The 26,551-nt window shown below is 47.2% G+C and overlaps 1 protein-coding gene and 1 long non-coding RNA gene across 4 annotated transcripts in view; one reads left to right on the forward strand and one right to left on the reverse strand.

The window, feature by feature from the left end:
- Window positions 1-4,112: 4,112 nt before the first annotated feature.
- Window positions 4,113-26,551, reverse strand: part of FBXO41 (F-box protein 41) — a 107,584-nt gene continuing 85,145 nt past the window's right edge. For all 3 annotated transcript variants that reach the window (XM_081924933.1, XM_081924932.1, XM_081924934.1), the window contains exons 9-13: window positions 18,599-18,694; window positions 14,649-14,767; window positions 12,554-12,712; window positions 8,333-8,448; window positions 4,113-6,094 (exon numbers count right to left, since the gene is read on the reverse strand). In XM_081924933.1, coding sequence (XP_081781059.1) covers window positions 6,032-6,094; window positions 8,333-8,448; window positions 12,554-12,712; window positions 14,649-14,767; window positions 18,599-18,694 — 553 coding nt within the window. In that variant the 3' untranslated portion in view covers window positions 4,113-6,031. The remainder of the gene's footprint in view (window positions 6,095-8,332; window positions 8,449-12,553; window positions 12,713-14,648; window positions 14,768-18,598; window positions 18,695-26,551) is intronic.
- LOC309377865 lies at window positions 20,000-22,124 on the forward strand. The gene is made up of 2 exons (XR_014171743.1): window positions 20,000-20,305; window positions 21,878-22,124. It is a non-coding gene; the product is annotated as an uncharacterized lncRNA (long non-coding RNA).

Consider the following 26,551-nt stretch of genomic DNA (forward strand, 5'->3'; position numbering starts at 1 on the left):
GCCGGTCCAGCCCACGGAGGATCTCAGCGGGAGTGATCCGGCCCATGGCTGGTAAGCCTTGCCGACCCCTGGTATAGCATCTCTGCACAAAAATAGCCACCCCAATTTTGCAGAAGGTGAACTGCTGTTGGGAAATGCCCCCTCCCCAATACACTGTGGCTCAACTTCCACTTGCATGCAAATTTCTCAATGAGTGCACCATGAAGTCATAACCTGTGTATGAACTTGCCATCATAGTGCAATCCCCATAGAAAAGGATGTTCATATGCCCCTTTGCTTTTTAAGGGAAAACTGCTTGCACATCCAAGCCCTTTTCATAAATCTGGGTTCTTCTCCATGTATTTAGCAGATGTGGGCAGGGAGAGCAGAGCCTGTTGCCCCACACTGTACCCATTGAAGGCATGGAGGGCAACCCAAACCTCTGAGCAGGGCTTCAGCTGTGAGACGTTGAGGGTGGAGCGATCGACTGAGGCACGCTGATGTGCTAAGCAGCTCTTCAACCTGAGCATGCCATTTCCTGCACTATCCGTTCAATTAATGTTTATATTCCCCAAAGGCCTTTAGAACACCCTCACGGAACCCAGTAATACAAATGATCACATTAAGAAAAATTCATTTGCCTTCAAAGCATTGCAGAGACATTTTCTGCCTCCCACCCAGCTTTTTCTTAAAAGAACACAAAACAGGTTTTTGGCTCAGATTTATGTTATGACACCCAGCAGGTCAGGCGGCTTGATCCAGCTCCTGTTAGTCTGCAGTTCTCTACATGCTTCCCACTGAACTCAGTTAGACCTACTTCTGAACAGATAAGTGCAGAACAAAGTAAAACACTTTTAAGTCTTATTGATGCCAATAGAAGAAAGTTAAGCTCTGTGGTTTCCCATTGGAATCTGTGAGGTTTGCAGGTGCTAACTGGATCGTGGCCCCAACTATCTGATTTCTGGGTTAAGAATAAGAATAATAAACATATGTTTTAAACAGGAAAGAAAACATATATCAAAAGTGCTCAGGTCCTGTCCAAAGGGTGCAAGGGTTAACACTGCGGGGGGGGGGGGATAATTTCCAGCCAACATCACATCATCATCCACTTACAAACCTCTTTTTTCCTACCTTCGCAGCACAGTGAGCTGTGAGACTGATGGGGTGGGGGACAGGGAAGAAGGGAAGGCCATGAACCAGTCAGGGATTTATGATAATAATAATAAAAGGGAAGGAGACCACACACCCATAGCTCAATTTTGACCAAAGTTTACAGGCAGAGAATCTCACAGTTATCATCATCATCATCATCATCCTTATTTTCATAAAAAAAGAGAAAATAAATAGCGACATCATTCCACCCAATAAATAAATAAAGACGCAAGTAAATAAATAAATAAACATCTTGCTCTCCTCGCCCTCCCCCAATAACCCTCCAAACCTAGAGATGAAATATCTCTTAGAAGACACTTTGGTCTCTGTTCCTCTGAGTCACACCTTTTAATCCTGCTCTTCCACCTTCCCTCCCAGTTATATGTCCTGGTAACATGAAATCGTGGCTTCCCAGGCGAATCGCTGCGCACCATGCGCAGTTCTTGACCGCTGCCCTCTGTTCACACATCCCTTGGAATGCGATCTTGGGGGCAACAAGAGGAAAAGGAGGGAAAGATTCCCCCTCCCGGTAGCCACTCCATCCAGTCGAATGCCATTGCTTGGAGGACTTGCGGTAGCTGGATGATGTCACAGCTGCCCCCCGCTTCCAAAAATGAAAGAATGTTCCAGCTAAATCCACAGCACTGAGGGCACATCCCTGGATTAATCAGGGGGACCCGAACCTTAGATTCTTCCACTACCAGAGACTCTGCAGAAAGATGCATTAGAACCAGGGCAAGAAATATAGTATCAGGCCAGAATTGGCTCTTGAGTCCTCCTCACATCCGATGGGCTGGTTTCCTCTCTGGCACTCTCTTTCAAAAAGGAAAAGAAGGCGAGAGGGGGCAGAAAGTAATGGAAATTGTAGTCATAGCAGCAGCAAACATCCTCGTGAGCTGACCTTCTCTGCCCTTGATGAACGAGGAGGAACCAAAATAAATAAATCAATCCCCGAAACGACTCTCAGTTAAAGCAATCCCTCACTAAGAACAGAGCATAGCGACACATGCTGAGTAAATAACTTTGCTTTAAAATCTCTCTTCATCTTTTTTTATTATTCTTTATAGAAATAAATACTGACTTTTCTTGAATTTAAGGTAACGTTTGTTCAAGTTTCTGCACTGTGTCAAAGGCGACTGTTCAAGGTCATGGTTTATCGCCACTGCCAGAAAACTCTTGTGTTTAAAAAGTATCAAAATGTGGAATTTAGGAGGCTTGTGTTCACTTTCTCCTCCATCCTTGTTGCTTTTCGTTTCATTCCTTCTTATCGGATGATTATTTTTAATTTTTGCTGGTTTTTTAGGCATCCTTTTAGACTCTTCGGACCACACCAAACACTTTGCTCCCTTCCTCCTCCTGTCCCTTCAGTGTCACCTCCAAGGCCATGATGAAAAAAAAAACTTTGGCAAAATGGCTGCCTTCCTTGTAAACACGAGGGCGCCCTGCTCCTTGAAGACTGCATTTCTCAGAATGCAGTGCATCTCAAGTTGCAGGTGGAGCAATGCATTCTGGGGCCTACTTCCTGCAAGAGCTCTCCATTGACTCCATTATTTGTGACCTTTGTGCCCTCACGATAGGAGAACAAAAAACCCCCAAAGGTTGTGCAAGTCTTTCGGAATCAGGATTAAAATAAAATAAAAATCACTACCTGTGAGAGTTGGCTGCTGGAAAAGGCCATAATTCTGTGAAGCAGAACTGGATTTTTGCAGATCCAAAATCTCCGTGAGGGTTCCGTTGACCCTCCTTTTCTCTGAACTTTCACTCTCCCCAGTATATGAATTCTTAGAGAATATTTATTGCCTGCCCAAACTGAGAGACCTTCTTAGGGCAATTTAACACTTCACATGGTACCAAACGTAGGTTTTCCACCCAATGTGTCACTTGGCCAGGAGCTGCAAGTAGATCTGTCAATCCTCATGAAAGCCCAACAGCTTTTGAGTGTGAATTTCTTCTAACACTAAATCAGCAGCATCCCATACCTAAGATTTCAGGGCCTAAATGCCTAGAGTTGGCCTTTGGAGAAGGAGGTTAATTGGGAGAGGTGAATAGAGGAGGGCAGACCCTGCAGACTGCCTGTTCTCTAATTTGCAGCCAGCTCCTGCTGGGTTGAAGCTTGCAACCAGCATGTACACTCTTCTTAATTATTTTAAATATCTATATTAAAGGCACACTTTCCACTTGGCCCTAAAAAGTCCTCTGAGTCTTGTTCAGGCAACTACTCTCTCCCCTGTGTGGCTCCAAGGAGCGCCTTCTATGGGGCTCTGTCCAGGGTCCTGAAACATTCTGATTCAGGGCCCATCCAGACTTCCACTTGTCTCGTCCCTAAAAAGCATGGGTGCAAGTGGTTTTGCTTCTGCTCCACCGCCTTCCCCTGTGGAACACCCATTCCTTAGCAATAAATCTGAGCAACTGTCCATTGGAGAAAACTTGACTGACGTTTGCTCTAATTCAGTGGCAAATGATAACACGGCCCTAAGAAGGATTAACCTTTTCACTTTGAATGGTGCATAGAAGAAGCCCAGATGCGGCCTAAACTAATTTGCAGTTTCTGCAGCCTGCCTGCTCACTGAGGGTTCTGTGTTCAGGAACCCCCCAAATCAACATGGTGTCATCATCAAGTGTGCTTTGCACAACTTATTCTTGCCACAGAATTCTTGGTGCTTTTTGGTTGCAACATAAGGAATAAGGAGCCTCTCTCCTTTTTTGGGGGGGGGGGAGACTGATTATCAGTTTTCTCTCTCAGGTAATACCACTCAAGTAATAGAAGCTTTAGAACCCACCATATATAGTCCTATATGTCTTTTTCAAATAGCTTATCTTTGTAACTACAGTTAAGCCCGCAACTTACATTGCATTCTGGGCACTGTGCATAAATCCAAAATTGTGTATAATCAAAACACATGGGGTGCAATGGCGGACATTTTTCCTGGATGCATGCCCCCTTTAAATTTTAATTTAATTTAATTTTTATTTTATTTTTGCAAAGTGCATAAAGCTGAATATAAGTTAAATGTGTATAAGTTGCGGGCTTACTGTACTGAACCGGGAATCCAACAGCTACTTGATAAGGGTTGGCTCTGAGATGGGGGTTGTCTTGTTTTTTCTGGCACGGAGCTTGTGCCTTCATCAGCTGCACACCAGGCAGAAACCCAACAGGTCAGCCTCGCCCCCCCCCCAAGAATGGAGATACTCTGATGGAATAAAAACAGCTTCGGATAATTCCAGCTGATGAAGGCACAGCGTAGCGACCCTTGGCTTAGACTCAGAAATGCTTCCCGCGAGTCCTCTCTCAAGGCCAGCCCTCGACTGCCCCTGGGGATTCAGCATAAATGCTATGCCAGAAAGGATTTCCTCAGGTTGATCAAATGCTTTGGCCATTTGCTTATAAGCCAGGCTCCTCCTTGCAGGATCTGGAACCTGCACTTGCTGGCTGTGTCATTTTTGCTGCGGATCCATCGTCACAGCAGGATGCTGACTGCAAACTCCATCCTTCTGCTTCCCCAATAAATCCAACTGAAGCAAAGCCATCTGCCTGAGAAATTCGGGCAGAGCTGGTTCCTCTCATTTCTGGCAGCTATGTGCTCCCTAAATCTTGGCATAAACGGCAGGGGTTGGGAATTGGTTAATGTCGGGGGCCAGTTAATACCTGGAGGGCACTTGCAGATCTGTAAATCGTAGGGGGGGGGGACGACTGGCTCTCCCTGCCTCCAGGAAAGCAGGCAAGGTAGGGATGATGGTTGGAGGAGGCTTACATTCAAAGCAGAAACGTCTCCTTTCCACTGTGCCAATTGCCAAACGATTAATCACTCGGCGAAGCCACCCGCCAGAAGAGGAAGGCGGCGGCTTTCCATGAATCAGGAAAAAGTTGGTGGCAAGAGATGAAAAGAGGATGTTGCAGGCAAAGATGCTTTATGGCCTGTGCAGGAGAGAGAACAAGGGCTCAGCGGCCCAGATCTTGGGTTCAATCCTCAGCATCTCCTGGGAGGACTGGGAAAGACTCCCTGCCTGAAACCATGGAGAGCAGCTATCAGTCCATATAGACAATACTGAGCTGGATGGAGCAAGGGCCTGACTCTGTATAAGGCAACTTCCTATGTTCCTGGCTCCAAGACGGAAATTGGTGAGCGGGGAGAACATTCCAGGGTTCCTCTGCAAAGTAGGAGATTTGTTTTCTTAGCTTTTGTAGCGGTCTCTGGCTGCAGGGAAATTCGGCTTTGCCTTTTCTTTCATAAGAGAGAGGGGAAAAATCAAAACAAACAGGAACCCCTGCTTCTCCCCACAATAGGAAACAGCCCCCTCCCTCATTAAAAAAACCAAGAGTGAGCGAGAGAAAGCGCCCGAAAGGAAAGAGATGAAATGAGGCTCCGGGGCGATGGAGTTTCAGGCGGAAGGAACGACCAGTCGTTTCCACAAAGGAGGAGGGCGAATTGAAGGAGTCGAGCGAGCCCCGTTGATTTGTCACCCTTGGCCGAGAAGTTGTTGAAGGGCGAAAAGAAAGAGAGAGTCTCGGCGGCAAAGGAAGAATCTGCAAAGAAGGGCCAAGCTTCCCTTGCACAGCTGCCTCCGCGAGATGAAAGGAGGAGGAGGAGAAGGAAAAGGGATGTTCCCACTGGCAGTCTGGAGAAATTCCTATGCCGGGCGTTTTGTTGTGTGTGTTTTCATAGCACCATCATCTCAGCAATACAGCTGACCCTTCACCGCACGGAAAAGGAGCTCGTCGCGCCCAGTCCGGAAGGCCTGCTCAAAGATGCGTGCGCTCGGCTGGGTGCTTCTGAAAGCGCCAGTCCAGAGAACTGAGGCTGGCAGGCAGGCTGCTGGTGTTGGCGCCAGGATGTCTTTACTAACAGACGGGCAGGAGGTGTTAATCTGGGGTGCGCGTTGGTCTCTCCCCTTGCAAAGGTTAACAGCCAGCTTCCACCTTAATGTGTAAAATCTTTGAAAAGCCTGGCCTCTTCTTCAGGGCCTGGGAGAGATAGAGAAGAGAGAGATGGCAATAAATTTCAGGGGAAGTGGTGTGCGGGAGGAAACAGGCTGCTCCAGTTGGGCCAGAGCTGCTGCTCCTGCTTCTTCTTAATTATTTTTAACGACCCTTAAAATAAACAACAAAGAATAAAAAATAAAAAGGGAGAACGTGAAAGGATAAACTATGACCCTATAGGAAATAACAATTGCAATTCCATAGATAAAGGTAAAGGGACCCCTGACCATTAGGTCCAGTCATGACTGACTCTGGGGTTGTGGCATTCATCTCGCTTTACTGTCCAAGGGAGCCGGTGTACAGCTTCTGGGTCATGTGGCCAGCATGACTAAGCCGCTTCTGGCAAACCAGAGCAGCACATGGAAACACCGTTTACCTTCCCGCTGGAGTGGTACCTATTTATCTACTTGCACTTTGACATGCTTTTGAACTGCTAGGTTGGCAGGAGCAGGGACCGAGCAACGGGAGCTCACCCCGTCGCGGGGATTTAAACCGCTGACCTTCTGATCGGCAAGTCCTAGGCTCTGTGGTTTAACCCACAGCGCTACCCGTGTCCCTTACATACTAACCTAATATATAGATAGTGGCATTATCCAAATACATACCGTATTTTCCCGTGTACAGTGATACCTCGGGTTAAGTACTTAATTCGTTCCGGAGGTCTGTTCTTAACCTGAAACTGTTCTTAACCTGAAGCACCACTTTAGCTAATAGGGCCTCCCGCTGCCGCTGCGCTTCATCCTGAAGCAAATTTCTTAACCTGAGGTATTATTTCTGGGTTAGCGGAGTCTGTAACCTGAAGCTTATGTAATCCGAGTTACCACTGTATAAGACTAGGTTTTTTGACCAAAAAATTAGGTTTAAAATTGGGGCTCGTCTTATACACGGGTAGTGCTGAGGGGTGTTTTCTTAATTTGGAGTCCCCCAAAATAGCGGGCGTCTTATACATGGGGGCATCTTATACATGGAAATATATAGTATATATTTATTTTTTTACCTAAAAGGGTTCCAAATTTCTTTATATTTCCCTCTGCAAACTCTACATCTATAAGCAATCCACTCATAAGTGGTAAGTGCAATCGTGTTTTCAATTCATTGATAACAACAACAACAACAACAACAACAACAACAACAGGTCAGCCTCGCCCCCCCCCCAAGAATGGAGATACTCTGATGGAATAAAAACAGCTTCAGATAATTTCAGCTGATGAAGGCACAAAGCGTAGCGACCCTTGGCTTAGACTCGCTTGGCTTAGACTCTGTATGCCACTACTGTGGCCTGTGTTTTGTTAGCCTCCAAATGGAAAACGAGTGAGGTCCCAACCAAAGACGAATGGCATCTTAAGATGACAGAATATGCGCAGCTTGCAGACTTAACATACAGAATACGATAAGGAGAAGAACATACATTTAGAGTAGATTGTAAAATGTTTAATGAATATATGGGGGGAAATTGTGTACACTTGAAAACACTGGCAGCATAAAGATAAATTCAGCAGTGTAAATAATTTTGATGGATGTAATAAGGGAATACTGAATGGTTTAGTTTGTGTAAAATATGCAGGGATTTAAGATATGCATAATGAACCATGGAAAGAGAAAAGAGGAAGTTGATATTTTAAGGATGTTTAAAAGAATTCAGTGGACCCTCGAGTTATGTACTGCTCTGGAGACATAACTTGCGGGTTGTGAACGTGGCAAACCTGGAAGTGTACACTTCCAGATTCTGCCGCGCATGGATGCGCAGAAGTGCTCTATTGTGCCGCGTGCATGTGCAGAAGCGGTGCCTCCAGTTACGGACTTCTCAGGTTAAGTATGGACCCCCAGGATGAATTTAATTCTTATCCGGAGGGTCCACTGTGTTTTAAACTGTAAAACAGAAAATTTAATAAAAATTATACATTATAATATAATATAATATAATAATAATTAATATATAATTTTCTAAAAAAATGTTTAGGGTAGGGGCACTCTCATTTTGACTACAGAAAATCACCATTTTATAGTTCAAATCGGGCAAAATAAATACAGTAAATGGACAAAAGTAAAAAGATTCATAAAATGTTTAGGGGTATGTGTACCTCTGCGTCCCCCCAGAAAAAAAGCACTGCATATAAAGACTGAACCTGGGATCTCTGAGGATGAGCTCTTGCCACTTCTTTCTCCAAGCAAGCCCATTGCTAAAAAGGCAATAAGGATTAGACCAAGTGGGAATCTCATTACCTGGAGTTTGGTCACCATTTCCTCGAACATCTTCCTGGCCTCAGAACTGTTTGGTTCCTTAAAGTAGTCCGAGATCCCAACCTGGACCACGATGGACTTCAGGTTCCGGCATACACCTTTAAGGAAAGAGAAATGTCTTCAGCATGAAATCTGGGTTGGGAGGTTTCCTCTTCTCTTGGGGGAAAAAACACACATAAGAGGTGAAGAAAAAGGCAACCCCTGTTTCTGCTTCATGACCAAGGGGGGGGGGGAGTCGGGGGACTTCATGTCTACCAGGGGGAGACCTTAAGCAGGGGTCAGCAAACTTACCGCGCCTCGGGCCGGTGTCTCCAGCGCTGATCACGCCGCAGGCGAGAGGGTGGGGGAGCGCATGCCCATACGCATGTGCACACGCTATTTCTGGTGCACTTCTGGGTCGGAGGAGCACTGGAAATAGCCTGTGTGCATGTGCACAGGCCTCCTCTGACCTGGATGTGCACCGGAAATAACGCTTGTGCATGCCCAAATAATGCTTGCACATGCACAAATAATGCTTGCGCATGTGCACAAGCTATTTCCGGTGCTCCTCTGACCTGGAAGTGGGCAGCTGCGCAGTGCTGGTAAGAGCGGGCGGCGGGGGGCGCTGTGGGCCGGATAAACGAGTTTGGGGACCCCTGACCTTAAGGGTGTTATTGTATCACACTGGCGACCCTTGAAGGAGAGAAGCTGCTATTTCACCTTGAACCCTAACGATCTCCACTTTGTATGATCACGAAAGGTCAGGGTTCTAGTCCTCAAGACTGTACAAAAAACAACAACCCAAAGAAGACTGATGCATTTGCTACAACTCCAGCACCCTTATTATTTAAAGGAACATCCTTGGTTGTTCTTCCCCCCCACCTCTGAAAAAACTAGAGGGAAAGCCCTCTGCGTAAATCCATTTAAGGCATCGCTTATGGCATTAATTGTGGGTACCAGCTGCCAGAATTCTGCTAAATTAAATGCTAATAATCATCTGCGATATGAGCTAGTAATCACTATTTTGGAAAATTGCTAGCAGCAGCTGATACGGCTGTGCGAGAGGCAAAGTTTGCTTGAGCCGCTCATATCTCTAACTGTGCCTCCTCTTCTTTTAATTTAATAAATCGGGCTGCGAGCTTTCAATTAGCAGATAAATCCACGAAGTAGATCAATTAATAGATCCCCGGATTAGTAGATTTAATCAGTGGGGCTCAGAGTTAAGGGGATGCTTGCTAAATTTTGCATGTGCTTTGGCTCTTTCCTAGGGAAAAGAGAAGGAAAGTTATGTTATAGGTGGACATTCCTTCTGACAATGCTTTTAAATTCCCACATGAAATAAAACAAAAAGATTAGGCTTATTGAGGATTGGTAACATTCTCACTGCATTTTAATTTACCTAATTAACACAAGCAGGTCAAGGAACTAAAAGGTCATTAATTGTTGGGCAGCGATGCTAATTGATTATTTGTGTAAAAAACAGTAGGGCGTGTCGCCTAGCGAACTTCCTGGATATCTGTAACGAAGCAGCTCTGGAGGAAAGCCAACCTCTGCTATTTTTAACAGTGAAATTCTCTATAAATACTCTATTTGGCACTTGTTCCTTCACAGCCAAGTCCTAACTGAAAAGAAAACCTGAGCTTCTCTGAAGCTTTGTACCTCTTGATGGGAGAAAAGGTGTGTGAGGAAAGTAGATTTTTCTTCTTTCCCACATATCCAGAGTCAGCAGCCAAAATAAACATAAGATCTGGGGTTGCAAGGCCTTTTGGGGGGGTGTCAATAGGACCGTTTTTTATTTTGAGTTAGTTCTATGGGTACAAATAAAAAATGGCTGCCATGGGGTGTGTGACATAACACAAAATGGCTGCCATGAGGTTTGTGGCATAACACAAAATGGTTGCCATGGGGTGTGTGGCATAATACAAAATGGCTGCCATGGAGTGTGTGGCATAACACAAAATGGTTGCCACGGGGTGTGTGGCATAATACAAATGGCTGCCATTGAGTGTGTGGCATAATATAAATGGTTGCCAAGAGGTGTGTGTGGCATAATGCAAAATGGCTGCCATGGAGTGTGTGGCATAACACAAAATGGCTGCCACGGGGTGTGTGGCATAACACAAAATGGCTGCCAAGGTGTGTGTGCCATAACCCAAAATAAGGAAGAAGAGCAAATAGTACCATACACTCTGGATTTTTGAGAGGATTCTACTGATAAAGATAATAAGAAGAATAAGAACAAGAATAATAATTTATTATTTATACCCCGCCCATCTGGCTGGGCTTCCCCAGCTACTTTGGGCAGCTTCCAACAAAATACTGAGATACTTTGTGGGTGCCATACTGGTCATACTGGCTGGCACACTGGCACCCATGGGTGCCATGTTGGCAACCTCTGTGATAAAATAAAAAAAAAGTCAGGCTAATGGCCAGGGCTTTTTCCCCAGCTGGAACTCACTGGAACTCCGTTCCGGCCCCTCTCAGGTGGGCACCATTGCCCCTATATAAGAGAACAAGGGAGGCCTTCCTGGTGAATTCTGGCACCTCTTTTTCTGGAAAAGTCACACTGCTAATGGCCCTCCTAGTCCAGCACCCTCCTCTTGCGGTGGCCAGCGGGTGCCCCATTTGGGAAGCCCACAAGCTGCACCTGAGCTCAACGCCGCTGGCCCTGCCTGACATTTCCCATGGTGGGAGACTTCCCCACAAAACCAGCTACTGGTACTGAGAGGCTTCCAAAAATGGAGTCAGATCATAGCTATCATGGCTCATCGCCACTTGATCTCATCCTCTCTTAAAGCCATCTGAGTTAAGGAACTGTGTGGATAACTTCTAAAAAGTGCAAAGGAGATGCATGGGCCCCAATCCAGATTAGGACCCTCTGCAGCGCACCCATAAATTCCCCCTCCTTTTAAAAAATGAAAGTGCCTTTATTTCTCTTTTTAAATTTTTTTGAAAAAGTAATAATCGTACATAAATAAGAATAAAAATGTACACCCCACCACCGAGACCATCCCATTGCAACTATCCAACCTCCCAAAATTTCAACACCTCTTGCGTTGGTTTGACCCCTTTCCATTTTAACAGCACAAATTATATAAACACCATCCATATCTCCTCAGAATCAATTCTCCTGCATATTCCCTGTTTACCTTAATGGCACGTGTTAATGTATCATTAATAGCTGTATCTCACACCTCTTTATAATGGACACGGGTGGCGCTGTGGGTTAAACGACAGAGCTTAGGGCTTGCTGATCAGAAGGTTGGCGGTTCAAATCCCCGCGATGGGGTGAGCTCCTGTTGCTCAGTCCTTGCTTCTGCCAGCCTAGCAGTTCGAAAGGACGTCAAAGTGCAAGCAGATAAATAGGTACCGCTCTGGTGGGAAGGTAAACGGCGTTTCCGTGCGCTGCTCTGGTTCGCCAGAAGTGGCTTAGTCATGCTGCCACATTACCCGGAAGCTGTACGCCGGCTCCCTTGGCCAATAAAGCGAGATGAGCGCCGCAACCCCAGAGTCGGCCACGACTGGACCTAACGGTCAGGGGTCCCTTTACCTTTACACCTCTTTATACCATTCTTCCATTTTATATTCTGCCTGTCCCTTCCACTTCCTAGCTACAATAATTTGTGCAGCTGTCAATAAATTTGCAAGTGAATCCTTCATAGCCTGCAAACATTCCACTCCATCGGAAATTCAAAATAATGCTACCTTTGTACTTTTGATCAGCTTTAACCCAGTGATTTCTGTTGCCTCCTTAAATGCCATTTGCCAAAAAAATTGTACATATTTATACCACCACCACATGTGAACATAATTCCCTGTTTTCTGGCACCATGCCCACCCTGGAAAAAAAAAGTTTGGAAGAAGCCATGACAGTTAAGCCACTACAAAACTGATATATCCTCATGGTAGAGACGGTTCTTCTGAATCTCTTCCAGCCATCCGAAGAAACACAGGAGAACCTTTGCTGCCCCAACAATGACCGGGTTTCCAGGGATCTTATCACCGAGCCCCAACGTATGAAGGTATTGCAGGATCAGGCCCATTTGGTCCAGCATCCTCTTCCCACCATGGCCAACTGGACCAGAACCTTCCAGAGGTCCCATCCCATCTTTCGTTGGCTGTCTCCCCTAGGTGCCATCCTAGGACCAGGAACATGGCAGGAACCCTCCTGCAGCCCACCTGCCCCGTGGCTTTGCTTTTTTGGGGAGGGGGGTTCCCACTCACTGTTGAAATGCAGCAAGGCTTTGGGTGTGACCGGGGTGGATGTCAGGACCAGCATCTCCAGCCCCTTCAGGCCTTCCCGACACACCTCAGCCGCCACTTCCTGGTTCACCTCCGTCACGTGGTCCAGCTCCAACACTTGCAGCCGCATGCAGTTCCGGGCTGAGGAGAAAGACAGGCGTTTGGGGATCAGCCAGGATTTGCACAGCCATCATATTCTATATATTAGATAGATAGATGAACAGACAGATAGATAGATAGATGATAGATGATAGATAGATATAGATGATAGATAGATGATAGATAGATAGATAGATAGATAGATAGATAGATAGATAGATGATAGATGATAGATGATAGATGATAGATGATAGATGATAGATAGATAGATAGATAGATAGATAGATAGATAGATGATAGATAGATAGATAGATAGATAGATAGATAGATGATAGATGATGATGATAGATGATAGATGATAGATAGATAGATAGATAGATAGATAGATAGATAGATGATAGATGATATAGATAGATGGATAGATAGATAATAGATAGCTGATATAGACAGATAGAGAAATAGATATAGATATAGATGGGGACACGGGTGGCGCTGTGGGTTAAATCACAGAGCCTAGGACTTGCCAATCAGAAAGGCGGTGGTTTGAATCCCCGTGACGGAGTCAGCTCCCGTTGCTCGGTCCCTGCTCCTGCCAAGCTAGCAGTTCGAAAGCACGTCAAAGTGCAAGTAGATAAATAGGTACCGCTCCGGCGGGAAGGGAAATGGCGTTTCCGTGCACTGCTCTGGTTCGCCAGAAGCGGCTTAGTCCTGCTGGCCACATGACCCAGAAGCTGTATGCCAGCTGCCTCGGCCAGTAAAGCGAGATGAGTGCCGCAACCCCAGAGTTGGTCACGACTGGACCTAATGGTCAGGGGTCCCTTTACCTTTACCTTTATAGATATAGATAGATGATAGATAGATGGATAGATATAGAAGATAGATAGATGGATATATAGACAGACAGACAGATATAAAGGTAAAGGACCCTGGATGGTTAAGTCCAGTCAAAGGTGACTCTGGGGTTGTGGCGCTCATCTCGCTTTCAGGCTGAGGGAGCCAGCGTTTGTCCACAGACAGCTTTCCGGGTCATGTGGCCAACATGACCAAACTGCTTCTGGTGCCACGGAACACCGTGATGGAAACCAGAGCGCACAGAAACGGTGTTTACCTTCCCGCTGCAGTGGTACTTATTTATCCACTTGCACTGGTATGCTTTAGAACTGCTAGGTTGGCAGGAGCTGGGACAGAGCAACAGGAGCTCACCCTGTCGCGGGGATTCAAACTTCCGACCTTCTGATTGGCAAGCCCAAGAGACTTGGAAGGTAAATGGCGTTTCCGTGCGCTGCTCTGGTTTTGCCAGAAGTGGCTTAGTTATGCTGGCCACATGACCCAGAAAAACTGTCTGTGGACAAACGTCGGCTCCCTCGGCCAGTAAAGCGAGATGAGTGCCGCAACCCCAGAGTCGTTCACAACTTTACCTAGAATATTTATCAGCCAAAGGCCTGGTTTAAAAAGAACGTTTTCACCTGGTGCCTAAAGATGTAAAGATGAACTGCCCTGGTTATTGTTAAAGTCCTCATGCAAACACATCTTTTAATGGGTTTTAAAAAATATATTCTGATGCATTTTAACACAAGAACAAAACCCAGTCATCGACAGACTTCCCTTGGTCTCAATCCATGGTTCCTTTTATCTTCCACTTCCTCTCGCGTTCTCTTAATTTCCCCAGTCTTTCTCTGCTTCTCCTGTTAACTCTCGTTCTAACTTACACAGCTGAAAATATGACCATCCAGGTATGCTAATTGCCCACTTATAGTAATTTTTCATATAATCAATATATAATATCCAGTCCTCCTTATATCTATTATCATTTTGGCTTCTTATTCCGGTGGTCATGCCTGAAAGAAAGCAAACACACCCTCTTGGCATCGCCACCGCCATCACATTCCTAGAATGCAAAGCGTTCCTCTGTTCTGCCCCCGGCTATCTGCCCCCTAGAAGCCCATTTCACAGACGGAGAGCCTGAGGCTAGATTTACCTAAGGAAGCCAATCCTTGCACTCCGCAACCTGCTCCGCCGACGCCCAGCGCCCTCAAATGTGGCCAACACCGCCCAATCATCTGCAGGCAGCGGTTACTGAAGCGGGTCGGTTGCTGGCTGGAAGGGAATTTTTTATTTTTTGGTAGGAAAAAAAAGAAGAAGGAGAAGAAGAAGAAGAAAAAAATGCAGACGAGAAGCTGATCAAAGCATTCCAATTTGCATAATGTCATTAACAGGCACAAATTAGGAGAAGAATGTGTCATCTGCCTTGGCTTATGGGAGTTCTGTGCAGTGAAAATAGATGTAATTTAGCTCCAGTTGTTTCCCAGCCCCCCTGAGTAACAAGCAAAGAGAGAAGGCATTTTTAGAAACTTGTTTTATCGCACGTCAGAGGGAGAGAACTAAAGGCAGTGGATGCAAATTCATATCTCGGATTGTGCTGGATTTTTTCCCCTTTGCATAACAATAAAAAATAAATCCCAAACTGGCACCGGTCTTGAGACTTGCTTCTCTCTTTTTGTCACATATCATTCCGTTGCTGCCTCTCCGTTCTTTACCCTCGTGGAACCGCGGAGCTGTAAGGGACCCCAGGGGCCATCTAGTCCAGCCCCCTGCAAAGCCAGGAATCACAACTAAAACGCAACAACGACACCAGGGCAGCTTTGTTCGTCCTAAACCCCATCCAGGAACCACTTCCCATTAAAGATCTCGAAGCAATTTCGCAGTGGAGACATCAGCAATAAAAACAACAACAACGCCATGCGTCAAAACCATTCCGTCCGCGCAAGCAATTAAGGACAGCTTGCATATTAAAAATACATTTTGTATGTAAGGACAATTTCAAGTCCCGTATGGATACAGATCTCCACTTAAAAGGCTTGTTGGGAAAGGAGCGTCTTCGACGGGTGTTTAAAAGGTGATGTGGAGCTTGTCAACACTTCCCCCCCAGAGAAAACAATTCTTTGGCGATAAATTGGAACAAACAGCAATCCACAGAACACCTGATTGCTTTCTGCTCCGATAAAGCACCAAACTTTGGGTTTCCCAGAGGGGAGGTGGCACAGACCCTCCTGCACCCGAGGGAGGGAAATTGGGACACAACCTCGAAAGAGACCACACCCCCTCTCACTCATGCCCCGCCCCTCTGGGCTCCCTCTCTCCCTTGCACTTTTGCCTACTGCTATGGCAATGGCTACAGTCTCCAACTCCGACACATATGTACTTCCGGAAGCTAGCGCTGTTTCTAGCGGCGATGTGCAGGGACAAAGCAAAGTTTTACTTCCATTTTTTTTTGCTCCTGCGCTGTGGTTCCCAGCGCCTGGTAAGTAGAGGCATGTCTCGCCACTGACAGCGGAGGTACCAAGTTAATTCTCACCCTTGCGGTGAAATATATCTACAGTGGTACCTCTGGTTGAGAACGGGATCCGTTCCGGAGGCCTGTTCGCAACATGAGCAAAATGCAACCTGCGTCTCTGCATCTGCGCGTGTTGTGATTTGCCGCTCCTGCACATGCACGTGACATTATTTTGCTCGTCTGCACATGAGCGAGCAGCGAATCCCGGAAGTAACCCTTTCCGGTACTTCCGGGTCGCCGCAGGGCGCAACCTGAAAACGTTCAAGCTGAAGCAAATGTAACATGAGGTAGGACTGTATTTCACTTATTTCTAGAAGGGCTGTGGTCTGCATTGTGGCCCTACATCATACGTCAGCAAACTAAGGCCCACAGGCCGGATCAGGCCCAATTGCCTTCTGGATCCAGCCCGCTGACAGTCCGGGAATCGCCGCGTGGATCACCAGTGCGCACGTTCTTTCCCTCTCCCTCATACGGTAGCGGTGCTGGCGCCTCCTCTCCCCTCCCTCCCTCCTTCTGGCTTCTCCCTGCCCTGCCTAGAGGAGGAAGGGCAAGCTGTGAAGTTTTGTGTATTCAGGAAATATGATGTCCAACACTGAACAGTGATGAATATATCAAATGCTGTCACTTACAGCAGTGACTACATTATTACATGAGCACTGTTCCACAGCATTTGATATACAGTGGTGCCCCGCAAGACGAATGCCTCGCAAGACGAAAAGCCCGCTAGACGAAAGGGTTTTCCGTTTTTCGATGCGCTTCGCAAGACGAATTTCCCTATGGGCTTGCTTCGCTTTTTTCGCTTCCCCCCCTTTCTAAGCCACTAAGCCGCTAATAGCCTTTTAGCCGCTAAGCCGCTAAACCTTTAATAGCCGCTAAGCTGCTAAACCGCTAATAGCGCTAATCCGCTAAGCCGCTAATAAGGTTGCTTCGCAAGACGAAAAACCGCTAAACGAAGAGACTCGTGGAACGGATTATTTTCGTCTTGCGAGGCACCACTGTATTCATTTACATACATTCATTTGAAATAAGATGGGCTTATGAAGCAATTCTATATCCTCCCACCAAGCTGATGAAGAATTCTACGAAACAGTAACCAATATCCGGAATCACTGTTCAGTGTTGGACATCATATTTGCTGAATACACAAAGCTTCACAGCTTGTCTTTCATGGTACAGAGTCTGGACCCTCGCTTCATTTAAAGATTTTCAGAGACTTTGAGACTAAAGATTTCATTTTGTACTTCTTATGGTTTGAAGGAATTCTATAAAGATTGTCTATTACTTATGTATATAGTCATCGTGTTGCCTAAACATTGCTGACGTTCTCTTTGCAACACAGGGGTTGGTTGGTTTTGTTACTTAGAGGAGGAAGGGAGCTGGGCCTTGTTGGTGCCAGCAGCAGAAGCAGCAGCGCTTGAGCGGCCGCCATTTTAAGCAGCCCCTCTCCGGAGCCCTTTTGCACGCCACTCATTGTCCCGTCACCACTAACCCCTGCCGCTCGCAAGATACAAGTACGCAAGCCACCAGGGACTCCTGGTGCTCTTGCATCATTTTTGTTCTCAAAATATAGTCCGGCCCCCTCAAGGTCTGAGGGACAGTGGAGCGGCCCCTTGCTAAAAAAGTTTGCTGACCCCTGCCCTACATGTTTCTGTCTGCAAATGGAAAAGCTCTTAGGGGAGGGCGATTCTGAGCTGCAAAACGGTGGGAGGAGAAGGGGCCACTGCCTGCTCAGCCTGACTTTAGCTTCAAATAAATAAACCACAGAGCTCTGCAACTAAGCATGCCACTGCAAGACCTGAAAACAAATTTCTTTCCCGCATCTAGGGACTCAGCTATGTTAGTGAAGTAACAGTGATTTGAATGCGCTATGAACATGCAATAACAGATGGTGCGAGAGAGCAGGAAATTTTAAAACATGATTTTCCATAGAGATTTTTCCCCCTTTTGTTATAATCTGAGAGGTGTTTTTGAAAAGTTTCAAATCAGCCACGGAGTGTGTGTGAGAGAGTCTGACTGCTGCCGCAGTGCTGGAACCCTCCCTGCACACACAATTTCGTCCATGAAAATTGCCCTGCTGGTGTTGCTATTTCCATGCGTGTGTGTGCATTGATGAAATACATACAGTGGTGCCCCGCAAGACGAACGCCTCGCAAGACGGAAAACCCGCTAGACGAAAGGGTTTTCTGTTTTGGAGGCGCTTCGCAAAACGAATTTCCCTATGGGGTTGCTTCGCAAGATGAAAAAATCTTGCGAGTCCCCGCGTTTTTTTTTTCTCCCCCCCTTTTCCTAAGCTGCTAAGCCGCTTAACAGCTGATCCGCTGATAAGCCGCTTGACAGCTGATTGCTAGAAGCCGCTAGACCGCTGTAGCGCTAATCCGCTAAGCTGTCAATGGGCTCGCTTCGCAAGACGAAAAAACCGCTAGACGAAGAGAATCGCAGAACGGATTTTGTCTTGCGAGGCACCACTGTATCTATATTTATATGTACCTGTTTAAAGCAAATTAAAAGTTTTTTTTTTAAAAAAAAAGTTCAGAGGAAAGAGAGGAAAATAGCAGCAAAGGAGCGAGGGTAATTGCATGCTCTGGCATTCTTACCAAGGGTGCAGCGGCGCCACCTGTAAGGAGATGATGTCTCGACAGCCTGCTCCCAGTGCCCAGATAACCTCATGGCCCACGGGGTCAGTAGAACTCCTGCAACGAAGAAAGAGAAAGAGATGAACAACTCCATAGGAGCAGATGAGCGTCAAATGGCATCTGATCCACACTTTCCCACAACTCAGCTGTTCTTTAGATTCCTCAAAAATGGCATCCTTTGGCGGGTGGATTCTGCATTGATGAAAATAGACGCATAGCCAAACTAAGAAGCACTGGAGAGCGTGAATTGTGTTTCATGGGAATTAGCAGGAGGATGATTTATATTTAGGATTTAGCAAGGCGAGTGAAAATTACTGATTGATTGATTGATTGATTGGGGTGGAATGTCTCCACCACCATCATTCAGCCCGGAAACTGAAGTCCAGCTCCGAGGGCCTTCTGGCGGTTCCCTCCCTGTGAGATGTGAGGTTGCAGGGAACCAGGCGGAGGGCCTTCTCGGTAGTGGCACCACCCTGTGGAACGCCCTCCCATCCGATGTCAAGGAAATAAACAACTATCTGACTTTTAGAAGACATCTGAAGGCAGCCCTGTTTAGGGAAGTTTTTAATGTTTGATGTTTTATTGTGTTTTTAATATTCTGTTGGGAGCCGACCAGAGTGGCTGGGGAAATCCAGCCAGATGGGCAGGGTATGTATGTATAAATAAATAAATAACTAGCCTGGAAGGCCATGAAGTGTCTCCTGCCACAGGTACTGCCCTTAGGAGGTAATGCCATCATCATCATTATGTGCCAATAATGACCATTGCCAAGTTTTTGTACATTTTGAAGGGACATTGTAGCGTGCGCCTGCTCCCACACCCCTTCCCTCCCACCCCAGGCGCTGGCAAATGTGTTCTCTTTTTGCTCTTCAAAATATGGCAACCCTGACCTAGGGCGAAGGTGTCATTTGGATTTCCGATATGAAAAACGTCTCAGGCTTGTCCCTCTTTTGGGTGGAAGAGGCAAAAGGGGAGGCCCAGGCAAAGCCCCCGGGGTGAGAATTACCTGGTGCCCCCTCTCTACCTAAAAGGTAAGCTTTGCTGTTTTCTAATTTGTGAATGACCTACTTCTATGCTTCGGTTGAGCCTAAAAATAAGCAGAATCATATTATCTGGAACGCTCATCCATCTCCCAGGAAGCAGCCTGCCAAGGCGCCCTGACCGGCTTGGCTTGCCGTTAATTAAAACACGTGGGCAGGATGCTGAGCTGCCAAGCAGGAGCTGCCCAGGTGGGCCTGATCCTGCCGGGAGGACGGGGATGAACGAGGGAAGAAGGGAAGGAAGGAAGCGATGGGAAGGAGAGAGAGAACCTGGAAACAGAGAAATAGCAAAAGCTGCTTTATGCCAATGGCCGCTCCAGTGTCCTACTCTCATAACGGCCAACCAGATGCCTCATTGTGAATCTCGCAAGCAGGATTCGAACACAGGAGCCATCTTCCCTCCTGTGGTTTCCAGGAACTGGGATTCAGAAACCTGTGACGGTGAAGGGCAGAGCGTAGCCATAATACCAACAGCCATCAACAGCCCTCGCCTCCATGCATGGCCTTTGTTTGCACCAGCACCAGCAGCGCTCGAGCGACCACCATTTTAAGCAGCTCCTCTCTGGAGCACTTTCGCACGCCGCTCCTCGTCCCGCCACCACCAGCCCCTGCCGCTCGCAAGACAAAGGTAAGCCCTACATCATGGATTGGCACACTAAGGCCCACAAGCCGGATGAGGCCCAATTGCCTGCTGGATCCAGCCCGCAGAAGGTCCGGGAATCACTGCGTGGATCGCCAGTGCGGACGTTCTTTCCCTCTCCCTCCCACGGCGGTGACATACCTCCTCTCTCCCTCCCTCCTCTTGGCTTCTCCCCGCCCTGCCTAGAGGAGGAAGGGGGCTGGGCCTTCTTCGTGCCAGCAGCAGCAGCGCTCGAGCGTCCACCATTTTAAGCAGCCCCTCTCCGGAGCACTTTCGCGCGCCGCTCCTCGTCCTGCCGCCACCAGTCCCTGCCGCTCGCAAAACACAGGTAAGCAGCCACTGGGGCTCGTGGTGCTCTTGCATCATTTTTGTTCCCAAAATATAGTCCGGCCCCCCACAAGGTCTGCGGGACAGTGGAGTGGACCCCTGCTGGAAAAGTTTGCTGACCCCTGCCCTGCATGGTTCCATCTGCGAATGGAAAAGCACTTAGGGGAGGGCGATTCTGAGCTGCAAAACAGTGGGAGGAGAAGGGGCCGCTGCCTGCTCAGCCTGACTTTAGCTTCAAATAAATAAACCACAGAGCCCTGCAATTAAGCACGCCATTGTGAGGCCTGAAAACAAATTTCTTTGCCGCATCTAGGGACTCAGCTACGTTAGTGAAGAAACAGCGATTTCAACGCGCTATAAACATGCAACACCAGATGGCGCCAGAGAGCAGGAAATTTTAAAACACGATTTTCCATAGAGATTTCCCCCCTTTTGTTATAATTTAATCTCTGACTTATTTATAGTGGTTTTTCCCCTGTGTCTCGATCCATCCCATCCCCTCTTCCATGCATTTGTCTGATCCCCTTTTAAATGCACCCAAGCTGGTCGCTATCACAGCTTCCTGTGGGAGGGAGTTCCACAGGTTAACTGTGGAAGTTAGTACTTTCCTTTTTCTGACCATAATCCTCCAGCAGTTGCCTCTATGGGATGTTCATTGGCATTTAATAATGATGATAATAATAATAATAATAATAATAATAATAATAATAATAATAATAATAATAATAATTTATTATTTATACCCCACACATCTGGCTGGGTTTCCCCAGCCACTCTGGGCGGCTTCCAACAAAACACTAAAATACAATAACCTATTAAACATTAAAAGCTTCCCTAAACAGGGCTGCCTTCAGATGTCTTCTAAAAGTCTGATAGTTGTTTTTCTCTTTGACATCTGGTGGGAGGGTGTTCCACAGGGAGGGTGCCACTACCGAGAAGGCCCTCTGCCTGGTTCCCTGTAACTTGACTTCTCGCAAGGAGGGAACCGCCAGAAGGCCCTCAGCGCTGGACCTCAGTGTCCAGGCAGAACGAGAGAGAGGGAAACGTTTTTCCATCTGCTTTCTTATCATCCTGCCAGCTTGTACGCGTGCCTTTTCTCTAAACTAGACCGAGTAGCCTCCTACGGGCTGAGTAGCAGCAGTCTTGGGAGGTGGACTGGGGCTGCCTAGCAAAAGCTCCTCTTCCTGGAGCAATAAAGTGGATGGCAAGAACTGACGGCTGATGGTTTTGCAGGATTCGTTGCCAGCAGCGAAAGCCAGATCGGGTTCAACAGCACTGTCTCAGCTGGGAAGGATATGCATGGAATAGCAGGCAGAGCAAATGTCAGGCGAGCACTTTTTCTGTGCCCGTGCAATCTGCCGCAGGAAATCATCCAAATAATGGAGAGGCGAAAGACCCCACGATCGTCTGCACGCCTATCACTGTATGAGTCCACCTGCCTCGAATTTCTTTCATGATTAAAGTCGAGCATCTTTTCAAAGTGAATTTGTTTCGCTGCATCTCCTGCCCCATTCACAAGAGACTTGTTGCTGATTGTGCCTGCTGGTCCAACCCCCCTGCGATGTAGGTATCACAACACTCCATCCAATTTGAACCCAGACCCCACTTAGCTTTGCAAAATGTGGCAGCAGTTTTATTAGGTAGGAAACTCAGCCAAGTCTGCAAACAGCCAATAAAGGGTTAACTCCAGCTTTGAAGGGTGTGATCTGCTGACAGGCATACACCTTGTGAGCGCTCATCTTTTAGTTTGGCGGCTCCTAAACTTTGGAACTCCCCACCTATTGAGACCAGACAAGCCCCTTCACTCTACACATTTCTATGCAATCCTGCCAGACTGTATAATAAATATTTATTCAATTTATACATGTATGGACCTTATGCATGAACAGAATATAGAATGAACTGATCCACTGGGTCTTCTGCTTTTTCCATGGAACTTTATGAGACTTCCATTGAAATCTACAATTTGATACAATGAATAGTATACCTTATTTATTCAAAAGTACAGCCGATTACGTCTTATGTGTTTATTGAGTACGTTTCACGTAATCATAGGTTTGTTGTTGTTTTGCTAATGATCCTGCCAGACCGAGCAGGATTTAACCCCATTCATTAGCTGCTGGAAACAGGGATGCACAGCCGACACAGGATTTAACCCCCCCAGCAGCCTTCAGATGACGCCAGCTGGTGGGTGGCTGGCTGGGTGATATGGGCACTCCCCAGCCACACAGCAGATAGTTAACTCTATGTGCCGCCCGCTAAGGGGCTGTGCTCATGCAGCCAGAGACTATGCCTGCATGGAGCTCCCTTTGCTCATCCCTTTTCAGTCCGCCGCTGGTTCTGGGAGACAGTGGTGCAGGAGAGGCTGGGGAAAGACCCAGCCCTTCACTTGCCCAGCCTGCCTCTTCCTCTTCTTCCAACACATCTTGTGCTCCCCTCTCCAGCTCTGAACCTCCAAGGAAGGAGAGTCCACCACTTCTACTGTCAAACAGCTATTAGAGAGAGAAAGTCTTTCCATACGTCTAGTCGGAATCTCCTTTCTTGTAACTTGACGCCACTGGTTCGAGTCCTGCCCTCCAGGGCAGGAGAAAACAAGCTTGTTCCCGCTTCAATGTGACAGCCCCAGAGATAGATGAAGATCCTATCTCCTCTCAGTCTCCTTTTCTCCAGGCAGAACACGCCCAGGTCCCTCATACTGTTTTTGGGGGACAGGAGGTGGGCAGGTGTGGGGGACTAACTGGTCCTGAATGGGGTAACTGTGCCCCTGAAGGACCAGGTGCGCAGCCTGGGAGTCATTCTGGACTCACAGCTGTCCATGGAGGTGCAGGTCAATTCTGTGCCCAGGGTGGCTGTCTACCAGCTCCATCTGGTACGCAGGATGAGACCCTACCTGCCTGCAGACTGTCTCGCCAGAGTGGTGCATGCTCTAGTTATCTCCTGCTTGGACTACTGCAATGCGCTCTACGTGGGGCTACCTTTGAAGGTGACCTGGAAACTGCAATTAATCCAGAATGCAGCAGCTAGACTGGTGACTGGGAGTGGCTGCCGAGACCACGTAACACCGGTCTTGAAAGACCTACATCAGCTCCCAGTGTGTTTCCAAGCACAATTCAAAGTGTTGGTGTTGACCTTTAAAGCCCTAAATGGCCTCGGCCCAGTATACCTGAAGGAGCGTCTCCAGCCCCATCGTTCTGAGGCCGTTTAGGGCTTTAAAGGTCAACACCAACACTTTGAATTGTGCTCAGAAATGTACTGGGAGCCAGTGTAGGGAATCCACTTAAGGACGGGCTCCAGAATACCTCATAAGGGAAAGGGAGCCTATTTTCTTATAACGCTGTGGGAACGCTGTGACCTTTTTCTCACCGGGAGATGCTCAGAGATGCTCAGCCTTTCAGAGCGAGCCCTACCCCAGCTGCTTGTTTCGCAAAGAGCCACCCACAGCTCCTCTGTGCATCCCAGATGTGTTCTCCACGCCAGCTCAGCCTCCTAATCTAAGACAATCTCACCAGCCCATTCAAGCTGGGCTAATTGCACGGTTTCTCCCAGACGTCCTGACACGCGGACAGTTGTGCACTCCCCCGCCGGCACGCTAAACCGCTTCGCCATGGCAGTCTTGCCGAGGATAAAGCCCAGCCATGCTGTGCTGTAAACAAAATGTGCCCTTATTCCCTTATGGGGGACACAAGAGCTCTTATAGAGTCCTTACGTGGGTTCCCTATTGGTAGGAGAAAATAACAGAGACCAACCAGAGAATATTGAGAAGCAAAGCAGCTTGTAAGCCTGACCTTTATTGATCTGTTGCAACAGGGAAGATCTCCTCACACGCAGGAAAGGAGGAGGAACCCAGAACAACAGTGTGGAAGCCCTTATATAGACATTTTTAATTCCCTGTCCTGGAGCTCAAGACCACCCCTCCATACATCATACATACACCACAGAAGGGGTGTAACCTAAGACCACCCGCCACAAACATCATACCCACATCGCAGAAAAGGCGGTCTACAACAGAAATTTGAGTGTTGTTATTTTTCCTGTCTGCCAGGTATTCTGATAATGCCTTATCTGATTGCCTTTCCTGGTAGTCTGCCCATTCCTTTTGAAATGGTGATTACTTAATTCCCGTGACAATGAGTAGGTTCCCTCAGCCCCTCCCTCCTTGCAGAGAAACATTTGGTCAGCTTGGGAGTCAAAATGGTTTCAGGAGGTCTTCCTGTGCTGCTCCAGACGGTGGTATATTTATGAAGATTTATTATATATATGACCTTAAAATTCTATTACAGATGCTCACCTGTCACACCCCCAGGCTTGAAGCAAAGAAAAGTTTCCTTATTATTTCACACCTCCGCTGTCTTTTCGCTGCTCTTGGGCGGTCTGTGATGTTCTCAGGGGGTCTTAGCTGTCGGCCTGGGATGGAGGGCAAAGGCCTCCTTCTCCCCGATCTCCTGACGCACAGGGGAATATGGATTCATTTCCGAATGAATGAACAATTGGAGCAAAGGGAGTCCTTTCAGTTTAGTTTTCGTTCATAGGGACACAGGAAGGTGCTTTATTCAGAATCAGGATGCGCCAAATTTTCCCCAGCCCTGTCTGGAGATGGGGAGTTCAAACAGCAACAGTCTGATGACTTATGTCCTTAGAAAAGGTCAGCAAAATTGGCCACCACCTCCCTCCCTTCCATTCATTCCATTTCTTATTTTATTTATTCCTTAAGGGGAAGAAATGGAGGCAGTGAGAGATTTTACATTCTTGGGTTCCATGACCACTGCAGATGGTGACAGCAGTCACAAAATTAAAAGACGCCTGCTTCTTGGGAGAAAGGCGATGACAAACCTAGACAGCATCTTAAAAAGAGATATCACCTTGCCGACAAAGGTCCGTATAGTTAAAGCCGTGGTTTTCCCAGTAGTGATGTATGGAAGTGAGAACTGGAGCATAAAGAAGGCTGATCGCTGAAGAATGGATGCTTTTGAATTCTGGTGCTGGAGGAGACTCTTGAGAGTCCCATGGACTGCAAGAAGATCAAACCAATCTGAAGGAAACCAGCCCTGAGTGCTCACTGGAAGGACAGATCTGAAACGGAGGCTCCAAGACTTTGGCCACCTCATGAGAAGAGAAGACTCCTTGGGAAAGACCCTGATGTTGGGAAAGATGGAGGGCACAAGGAGAAGGGGACGATGGAGGACGAGATGGTGGGACAGTGTTTTTGAAGCTACCAGCATGAGTTTGGCCAAACTGCGGGAGGCAGTGGAAGACAGGAGTGCCTAGCATGCTCTGGTCCAGGGGGTCACGAAGAGTCGGACACGACTAAACGACTAAACAAACAAACAAACAAAACCTCTGCTCCCTTTCACCCACGAAACCTCACAGCTGCATCTCCCTCCCTGATCTAGAAAAGCAATAATTTCTCCCAAAACAACAGCTCAGCCAGACACACAGAAGATCAGCTGGCAAAGCACACACGCCCTTCTCTCGATGCCAGGAAAACACTCTCTGTGCCTCTCCAGATGCTACTACAGGGCAGGACTATTTTTTAAAAATTATATCTAAAAAGTTGCGACACCCTAGCCATACTAGGTTTTTCTTTCCAACTGTGTTTTTCCTCCATTTGCAGCACAGAATTCTGTGGCCAGGCGACAGCTTCTGATGCCAAGACAGGGAAGAAAAAGAAGAACTCTACAGCTTGCATAAATTACAGTAATTAAGTAATTTTGCATATGCCGATTGACGGGCTAGCCCGATCGTTGGCTGCAGGCCTCCCACCCAGCTTGCATAAACGGCGGTAATTAAGTGGCTTTGCCTATATGCCGATTGACAGCGGGAAAAAAATCTTTGGCTGAAGACCTCCCACTCAGGAAGGTCTTTGAGAATCTTATATGCAACGGCCGGAGCTCGGACTTTGGTGGCAAA

This window comes from Podarcis melisellensis (genome assembly GCF_964234715.1).
Source record: "Podarcis melisellensis genome assembly, chromosome: 9".
Lineage (NCBI taxonomy): Eukaryota > Metazoa > Chordata > Lepidosauria > Squamata > Lacertidae > Podarcis > Podarcis melisellensis.